The sequence below is a fragment of the Cervus elaphus genome, chromosome 23, assembly GCF_910594005.1.
Source record: "Cervus elaphus chromosome 23, mCerEla1.1, whole genome shotgun sequence".
NCBI classification, from domain to species: domain Eukaryota; kingdom Metazoa; phylum Chordata; class Mammalia; order Artiodactyla; family Cervidae; genus Cervus; species Cervus elaphus.
Window position 1 is genome coordinate 7406163 of NC_057837.1, and position 10369 is coordinate 7416531.

Here is a 10369-nt window from a genome sequence, read left to right on the forward strand (position 1 = left end):
CTATCTATCCTTATTGAATATTTTAAAGCGCTTGTCCAAAAATTATGTTAATTAGAAACATTGTGAAGTTATTTACAATTTTCTAATCAGATTCCACTCTTAGTGCTAAGACCCTCATAGAGAACCATAAGGACAGAAAAACTTACTTTTAATTGTGACCCCAAGAATTAACAATATCTCTATGAGCAGGAACAAGGGCTTCATCTTCTTCTAAGTAGCTCCTTCTTACTGTAACACAGGCAGAACTAGGTGGCTAGCCCACAAGCTTCCTCTTTTCAGGCCTGTAGGGGTCAGGACTTGGTTGCTAAGCAACAATTTCCTTACTCTTGGGCCAATGAGCTGCCAGGAATTTCCTTTCAACCTGGAATGATGGCAGCTGATGGACAGAGCAGGCTGTGGGCAAGGAACCGCATCTAGTTTGCTACTTCTCTGGTGAGAGATAAGCGGTAGGCTTGAAATAGGTAGGAGTTGCTCTCTGAACTCTTTTCAGAGTTGCTGGAAGTTCTTATTTTTATGTTACCTCCAGAGGTGCAAGCTGCAATTATGGGAAAGCACAATTAAGCACATGAACTAACCGGACATCATCCTTTAATCTAACATCTAAAAGGGTACAGAGGACAAGAAGCATATGGACAACTATGTTGTCCCCATCTTGGTGAAAATGTTCCTTCTCTGTTCAAGTAAGGAACTGCTGATGTTTCACTAGGGCCAAGACAAATTTCAATCAAGTGTTTCATTAAGCATTTTTATAAAAGGTGTTTAAAAATGCATCATTTACTATCTTAAAATATATGGGCATTTCACAAATGAATACCCTCAAGGCTAGGACCAGATATTAAAATGAGCATTTAGGTTGTGAAAGTCGCTCAGTTGTGTCCGACTCTTTGTGACCCCATGGACTATTCAATCCATGGAATTCTCCAGGCCAGAAAGCTGGAGCGGGTAGCCTTTCCCTTCTCCAGGGGATCTTCCCAACCCAGGGATCGAACCCAGGTCTCCACAATGCAGGCAGATTCTTTACCATCTGAGCCACCAGAGAAGCCCAAGAATACTGGAGTGGGTAGCTGATCCCTTCTCCAGTGGATCTTCCTGACCCAGGAATCAAACCAGGGTCTCCTGCATTGCAGGTGGATTCTTTTACCAACTGAGCTATCAGGGAAGCCCGAGTATTTAGGTAAAAGTATGGCAATATTAACATTATCCAAAGAATGAAGCCAGTAAAGCAATCATACCTAAAGTATACCCAACTTTTACAGTGTGTTCAGATAATTACTTCAGAAACAGATGTATTTACTGCCTTGAATTTTCAGCTTTAACTTACTTCCTTTATTGTCACTGCTGTTCTGACGAATACTACAAAAACCCCAGAAATTTATTCTCTTACAGTTCTGGAGGTCAGGAGTCCAAAAGGATTCTTACAGGACCAAAATTAAGAGCAGGTCTAGGGACTTCCCTGGTGGTCCAGTGGATAAGACATCCAGTTCCCAATGTAGGGGACCTGGGTTTGATCCCTGATCAGGGAAGTAGATCTCACATGCTGCAAAGAAGACCCGGTGTGGCCAAATAAATAAAAAAGTGTTTAAAAAAAAGAGAGAGCAGACCTAGTTTGTTCAGGGGAGAATCCATTCTTTGCCTGGAATTATCCAGCTTTTAGTGGCTGCCCACATTTCTCAGTTTGTGGCTACATCACTCCAATCTCTGCACAACCATCACTGTGGTTTCTCCTCTTCTGTGGTTTAATCTTTCTCTGTCTCCCTCTTAGGACACCTGCAATTACATTTAGAGACCACCAAAATACAGGATAATCTCCCCATCTCAAGATCCTTAGTCATATCTGCAAAGTTCCTTCTGCCAAATAAAGTAACATTCATAGGTTCTAGAGATTAGGTCCTAGAAATCTCTGGGATTGTTATTTAATCTACCAGAGTCCCTAATATCTTTTCCTTTCACTAAGGGACGTCAAAATGTAACTGTCCCAACATCTGTGCTTTAAAAAAGTGTCTAAATAAAATTTATTTAAACTCAATATCATCCATTAAACATTCCTTATACAATCTTTTTACCAGTCCCCATTTGGATCCAGAATTATCAGCATCTTTCTGCAGATGATTTTGCTTCTTGTTTTCAATCAAACCATGGCCATTTGACCTATCTTCCCTTGACTTCCTTCCTCCTATGTTCAAACTTCTCTCACTTTTGAATCTATCCACATTTACTTTCTCTGGTACTTTAATCTATTTAGCATTTGTTCTTCTATTTCTCTTTTTGTCTCTTTTTCTTTTTGTTTCAATCTTTTTGTATCAATCTTCTTAATTTAAAAACTCTTCATTCCATCTCTCCTAGAAAAATTTTCTTTTGACTCTAGTATCCTTACTACTGTTATTAATATCTTCTCTATTTATCTTTTAGCCTCCAAATATCTCAAAAGAATACTCCATAATCACTGTTCCTGTCTTGCTGCCTCTCACTTATTCTTCAACTATTTGCTTTTATTTTCACTAATTTATATAGACGATAAACCCAATTATATTTTCTCAGTTCTTATCCTACTTAATCTCTGTGAGATATCTGACATTTCTGATCATTAACATCTTCTTGAAAATATAGTATTGGTTTTTCTGAAAATGTAATGGCAATTAATTTTCTATACTGTTGAATAAACTTCTCATTCTTCCACTGCATCCTCTCTCATTCATTCACGTGTTGAAAATCTGCCATATGCTAAAGATGAATGGTAATACTGTTTGAGGTGTTCACAACAATTTTATCTGTTAGTTCCTCTCTTGGTTTTCACATTAAAATTAAGGTCTCCCATTTTGGTCTCATGTACTCTTGATGAAAGTGAAAGAGGAGAGTGAAAAAGTTGGCTTAAAGCTCAACAATCAGAAAACTAAGATCATGGCATCGGGTCCCATCATTTCATGGCAAATACATGGGGAAACAGTGGAAACAATGGCTGACTATTTTTCTGGTCTCCAAAATCACTGCAGATGGTGATTGCAGCCATGAAATTAAAAGACGCTTACTCCTTGGAAGGAAAGTTATGACCAACCTAGACAGCATATTAAAAAGCAAAGACAATACTTTGCCAACAAAGGTCCATCTAGTCAAGGCTGTGGTTTTTCCAGTGATCATGTATGGATGTGAGAGTTGGACTACAAAGAAAGCTGAACGCCGAAGAATTGATGCTTTTGAACTGTGGTGTTGGAGAAGGCTCTTGAGAGTCCCTTGGACTGCAAGGAGATCCAACCAGTCCATCCTAAAGGATGGTGTTCATTGGAAGGACTGATGTTGAAGCTGAAACTCCAATACTTTGGCCACCTGATGCAAAAAGCTGACTCATTTGAAAAGACCCTGGTGCTGGGAAAAATTGAGGGCAGGAGGAAAAGGGGATGACAGAGGATGAGATGGTTAGATGGCATCACAGACTCGATGGACATGAATCTGGGTAGACTCGGGAGTGGGTGATGGACAGGGAAGCCTGGCATGCTGCGGTTCATGGGGTCGCAAAGAATCGGACATGACTGAGCGACTGAACTGAACTCTTCCTTAATTTTGCTAACATTTCTCTATAGATGCTTCCTTACATTTCATTAATTCAATAAACCTTTATTATGTGCCAGGAATTGGGCATTTTCTGTGAATGGTGAGCAACAAGATATACTTCCTATCCTCAGAGAGTTTAAGTCTAGATTAAAAGATAAATATTAATAAAATAATCTCACAAAACCTGTGAAAAGTGTTTTATAGGAAAATGAATTAGTACTGATGACATATAAGGGGGAACTGTGTGTAGAGGCCAGGTGGGGTCAGAATCACCAAAGGTTTTGCCAGGGAGAAGATTTTGCCAGCTATACTCTGAAGAAAGAGAATGGGTTGGCTAAGCATGACATGTCCTAGGTATAGTGATAAACATGTGACAAGGCCATGTGTTGAGAATAAGATGTGTTCAAGGAGCTGAAAAGCTCTAAGGGCTGCTATGGTTGTAATCAGAGATGGGTGGAGGGGTGAAGCATGATATAAATTAAAGCAGAATTGGTAGTGAGGGTCACTCCTAAATGATTCAGTTTTAACAATGATCATTTTAGTCAGCTTGGGTGGCCAAAACAAAATACTGGGTGGCTTGAACAACAGAAATCAATTTTCTAACAGTTCTAGAAGCTGGAAGTGATCAGTGTACAGCGTCATCTGCTTCTTGTGAAGGCTCTCTTTCTGACTTGCAGATAGCTGCCTTCTCACTTTGTCTTTACATGATGGGGGACAATGGAATCAGGACCATGGAGTTAGAGGGAAGGGGGAAAAGAGAGAGAGCGCGTGAACTCATCCTCTTTTTTTAAGGTCACAGTCCTACTGGATTAGAGCTCCACCCTTATGACCTCATTTAACCCTAATGACCTCCAAAAGACCCTATATCCAGATATAACCATATCGTGGACTAGAGTTTCAACATATGAATTTTTGGGGGAAACTCAATTCAATCTATAATTAAGACCATCAGAAAGTCACTTAATGAGTTACAGCAGTGAAATGACTTGATCAAATTTGATAACTCTAGACGCAGGGCAGCGAACAGACAGAAGAGAGGCAAAAGTTGACAGGGGGACAGACAGTAAGGAAGTCTTTTATTCAAACTTAGCTTACTGCAGTGATATTGGAAAGGTGAGTAATTCAAGAATAGTAGTATGGAAATAAAACTGAGAAGTATAGCCATTCATTTGAAATGAGAGAAAAGTTTAAAGAGGTACCAGAATCCCAGGGACGGCAGAGCCTGGTGGACTGCCATCTATGGGGTCGCACAGAGTCAGACACAACTGAGGTGACTTAGCAGCAGCAGCAGCAGCAGGGATGGTGCTTAGGTTTCTGTATTGCTCAACTGAAATGGGTGATGAAGCCATTCAAAGAGATGAAGATGATGGAAGAGGTCTAAGAGTGGGGGAAAGACCAGAGTAGTACATGGTACATTTCAAATACTTCTGAGATATTAAATATTAATATTTAGTAAGCTCCAGGAGTTGGTGATGGACAGGGAAGCCTGGCTTGCTGCAATCCATGGAGCAGCAAAGAGTCGGACGTGACTGAGTGACTGAACTGAATTGAATGGTTTTCAATGGTATTTTGTCAGAGTAATTAAAACTAAATACTGAAACAAGGACCCTCTAACTACCAATGCCTTAACACAATACATAAGTTTCTTATTTACATCATAGTCCGATGTGGTACTCCTTGGAGCCCAGAGATACTCCTTCAAGCAGTGACTCAGGGATCTAAGTTCCTTCCTTCTTGAGATACTGTTTCTGTGATCACTGTGGAAAAGAAAGAGAATATGAATGAGTGCACAGATGGTCTGATGGTTAGGCCTGGAAGTGGCATGTGTAACTTTTGTCCCATAACTGACCCAGGATGCAGTCATATGTACTAACTAAACTCAAGTGAAAGTTGCTCAGTCGTGTTGAATCTTTGGGACCCCACGGACTATACAGTCCATGGAATTCTCCAGGCCAGAACACTGGAGTGGGTAGCTTTTCCATTCTCCAGGGGATCTTTCCAATCCAGGGATTGAACCCAGGTCTCCCACATTGCAGGCAGATTCTTTACCAGCTGAGCCACCAGGGAAGCCCAAGAATATTGGAGTGGGTAGCCTATCTCATCTGTAGGGGATCTTCCTGACCCAGGAATAGAACCGGGGTCTCCTGCATTGCAGATGGGTTCTTCACCAGCTGAGCTACAAGGGAAGCCAACCAACTTCAAGGGAGACTATAAAATATGGTCTTGTTATGGACTAAGAAAGAAGACATTGTATTAGTGAGCATCTCTGCCACATTTACTATGTGCTAGTCACTTTGTGTTTTAACTCATTTAATCCTTACATCAACCTTATAAGGTAGATATTATATTTTCATTTCCACATAACAGATCAACCCCCCCTCCCCACAAAGTTTAGAGACCTTGTGTAAATTGCCAAGAGTCACATAATCAGTAAGGGTAAACCTAGAATTTGAATTCAGATGAACAGGCTCCACATGCCTTTTTGCCAGTACGTAACACTGCCTCTTAAAATTAAGGTCCAGTACATGGTAGCATGTATAGGTCTAAAGTTCGAGAAGAAAGTTTTCCTGGAAATAATAAATTTGGGAGCCATTAGGTTAGGATTTCCTAACCTCAGCAGTACTGACATTCTTTGTTGTGGGGGACTATATTGTGCATCATAGGTTGCTTAGCAGAATCCTTGGTTTATACTCACTTAAAGCGAGTAGCATTCTTCCCTCAGGTGTGACAACCAAAAATGCCACCAGACATTGCTTGTGTCCCCAAGGGAGACAGAATTGCCCCTAGTTGAGAATTATAGTTATAAATGGAGCCATGAATATGGATGAAATTATTCAAAGTAAAAAGTGAAAAGAGATAAAAAGCTCTAGTTCTGAGTGCCAATGAACTCCAACATGTAATGACTGAAGAGAAAGATGGGGCAAAAAAGGAGACTGTAAAAGAATGAAGATATTAAGAAGAGGTGGCAAGAATACACAGAAGAGCTGTACACAAAAGACCTTCATGACCCAGATAAACACCATGCTGTGATCACTCACCTAGTCAGACATCCTGGAATGCCAAGTCAAGTGGGCCTTAGGAAGCATCACTACGAACAAAGCTAGTGGAGGTGATGGAATTCCAGTTAAGCTATTTCAAATCCTAAAAGATGATGCTGTGAAAGTGCTGCACTCAATATGCCAGCAAATTTAGAAAACTCAGCAGTGGCCACAGGACTAGAAAAGGTCTCTTTTCATTCCAATCCCAAAGAAAGGCAATGCCAAAGAATGTTCGTGCTACTGCACAATTGCACTCATCCCACACAATAGCAAAGTAATGCTCAAAATTCTCCAAGCGAGGCTTTAACAGTATGTGAACCATGAGCTTCCAGATGTTCAAGCTGGATTTAGAAAAGGCAGAGGAACCAGAGATTAAATTGACAACAGAGTTCCAGAAAAACATCTATTTCTCCTTTATTGAGTATGCCAAAGCCTTTGACTGTGTGGATCACAACAAACTGGAAAATTCTGAAAGAGATGGGAATAACAGACCACCTGACCCGCCTCCTGAGAAATCTGTATTCAGGTCAAGAAGCAACAGTTAGAACTGGACATGGAACAACAGACTGGTTCCAAATTGGGAAAGGAGTATGTCAAGGCTGTATATTGTCACCCTGCTTATTGAACTTACATGCAGAGTACATCATGAGAAATGCAGGGCTGGATGAAGCACAAGCTGGAATCAAGATTTCTGGGAGAAATATCAATAACCTCAGATATGCAAATGATACCACCCTAATAACTGAAAGCAAAGATGAGCTAAAGAGCTTCTTGATGAAAGTGAAAGAGGAGAGTGAAAAAGTTGGCTTAGAACTCAACATTCAGAAAACTAAGATCATGGCATCTGATCCCATCACTTCAAGGCAAATAGATGGGGAAACAATGCAAAGAGTGAGAGACTTTATTTTTGGGGGCTCCAAAATCACTGCAGATCGTGACTGCAGCCATGAAATTAAAAGATGCTTGCACCTTGGAAGAAAAGCTATGACCAACCTAGACAGCATACTGAAAAGCACAGGCATAACTTTGCCAACAAAGGTCCATTTAGCCAAAGCTATGTTTTTTCTATTAGTCATGTATGGATGTGAGTGTTTGACTATAAAGAAAGCTGAGCACCAAAGAATTGATGCTTTTGAACTGTGGTGTTTGAGAAGACTCTTGCGAATCCCTTGGATTGCAAGGAGTTCCAACCAGTCCATCCTAAAGGAAAGCAGTCCTGAATATTTACTGGAAGGACTGATGTTGAAGCTGAAACTCCAATACTTTGGCCACATGATATGAAGAAACTACTCCTTTGAAAAGACCCTGTTGCTGGGGAAGATTAAAGACAGGAGGAGAAGGGGACAACAGAGGATGAGATGGTTGGATGGCATCACTGACTCTATGGACATGAGTTTGAGTAAGCTCTGGGAGTTGGTGATGGACAGGGAAGCCTGACATGCTGCAGTCCATGGAATAGCAAAGAGTTGGACCTGACTGAGCGACTGAACTGAACTGAACTGAAAGGAATGACTAGACAGGAGGAAACTCAAATTGAAGTGAAAGTGAAAGTCTTGCTCAGTCGTTTCTCTTTGAGACCCCATGGACTATACAGTCCATGGAATTCTCCAGACCAGAATACTAGAGTGGGTAGCCTTTCCCTTCTGTGGGGGATCTTCCCAACCTAGGGATCTAACCAGGTCTCCCACATTGCAGGTGGATTCTTCACCAGCTGAGCCACAGGGAAGCCCAAGAATACTGGAGTAGGTAGCCTATGCCTTCTACAGAGGATATTCTTGACCCAGGAATCTAACCGGGGTCTCCTCCACTGCAGGAAAATTATTTACCAACTGGGCTATCAAAGGAAAAGAACTCTGTAAGGAGCAATAAGAGGTTAATAGTGTTAAATGCTGCTGAAAGATCTAGTAAGAGAAAGATTGAATAGTGTTCACTAAATATAACATGAAGGTCACTGATTACCTTAGCAATAGCCATTTCTGTTGATTTATAGGATAGAACCCAGAACCCAGATTAGAGTGAATTGCAGAACAGAAAGCGGGATGTAAGAAAATGGATTCTTCTTTGAATGGAAGAAGCTATAGCTTCTGCTTGCAGTAGTGGTTGTGGGATCACAGGAGGAACTTTTTTTTTTTTTAAACATGGTAAAGATCTGAGAAAGTTTAAAAGTTGATGGATGGTCCCAGTTCTTCGAGTCAACATGAGATAATCAATAGTGTAGTATTCCTAAGAAAGCACAGGTGGAATGCCTGGCTCTGGGTTGGGGTGGTAAAAGCTTCTCTGTGTTAACAGAAGAGATGGTGCCCAGATAATGCACTTTCCTGTAAACACCTAACATTTTGTATTTCTAACTAAGAATTCAATATTTTTCCCACAAAATTGAAACTATTTCTGTATTGTTCATACTATTAATCATATTGCTGTTTTCCTCAATTATACCACGAAACTCTATATTCTTTCTCTTTCTCATTCTCTTCCCCAAATCTATTTCGTTACCAATTTTTATCGATTCTGCCTTGGTAATGTGCCCTTTACTAGAGTTCACCTTTTATTTCCACTGCCAGTAAATGAGTATTTTTATTACTAGTTCAAATTTCACTTCCCTCTTGAAGCTTTCTTTATTTCTTTCAATTTTTTAGTTTCACAGTGTTGAGAAAAACAGCAGCACTGTCACAATAAAAAATTTTACCTGTGTTATTAATCATTTTCATGAGTGTCCTGTTAATCAGAACATTTCATTCTTTACAATTCTAAGTGGGGCCTCCCCCTTTCTTTTCTATTAAAAGAAACTGTGTTCCAAATAATTACTTGCTCTTACACATCTGACTTACCTACAGCACATATGGCACAGTACCTTAATTATCAAATACGGATTCACCACTTTCGTCAAATCAACCTTGTAGATGGTCTGATGTTTAGAAACACCATAAATTTGGGGAGGGGGTTACCCAAATTTCCCCTAAATTCTAGGGCACCCTACTCTTATGGAAGACTTAAGTAGAACTGGGTTTTCAGAACACGTGCAGACTAGTATTGCCCAGATTCAAGCGAACGCTTTAGACCAGCAGCTTTACCTGAAGCAACTGGCGGAGAGTAAAGTAAGATGAAGGACTTTGATTAACACCCACTTGAACTTGCTTTGCTGGAAGTTCTTCAGTTTTCAATATAAGTTTTGGCTGCTCACTCCTCCCCGGGTCTTAACTCTTGAGTTCATTTTACTTCTGTTCCTTCCAGACTTCACCGGAATCGAGTGAAATATGTAGTTTCTACTACAAGATCGGGGAGCTGATAGTGTATGGTTTGGAATCATCACCTAATCCTTTCTCTTCTTTCGGTTATATTTGCCCACCCCGAGGAAACCCTCAGATTCTGTGGTAAAATCGGTCCAGACGGGGCGATGAGAGCGAGCGAGTACAATTCGTGTTGACTGACAGCCCTCCCACACATACAGCTTTAGGCCCTGAAAGCAGCGTTGCCCGTCTGCAGTCACCTGGCGCACCTAGCCCTCCCCATAGGCCACGCCCTCGGGTTCTCCCTGCGCAGCGAAACCGGAGTGAAGCCCAGCTCTTCTCGGAGTTCCCGGGTGGCCGCCCCACGCCACGCCCCAGTCGTGAGCCACCTCCAGCCCTCTCGCGCCCTGGCTCCGCCCCCTCCAGCTCCCCAACGTCTCCGGCGTCAGGCCCGAGCCTGCGCCTGCGCGTGCGCCCTGGGGCCGAAGTCGGGGCGCGCGGCGGCTGGAACGCGGAGAGCGGCGGGAGGTGCAGCCAATGGGAGGCGGCGCTGGCTAG

The 10369-nt window shown here is 41.6% G+C and overlaps 1 protein-coding gene across 1 annotated transcript in view; it reads right to left on the minus strand.

Moving 5' to 3' along the window:
• Positions 1–280, minus strand: part of SEL1L2 (SEL1L2 adaptor subunit of ERAD E3 ligase) — a 109787-nt gene extending 109507 nt beyond the window's left edge. Inside the window, exon 1 of the mRNA XM_043883788.1 lies at positions 147–280. Coding sequence (XP_043739723.1) covers positions 147–204 — 58 coding nt within the window. The 5' untranslated portion in view covers positions 205–280. The remainder of the gene's footprint in view (positions 1–146) is intronic.
• Between the last annotated feature and the right edge of the window lie 10089 nt (positions 281–10369).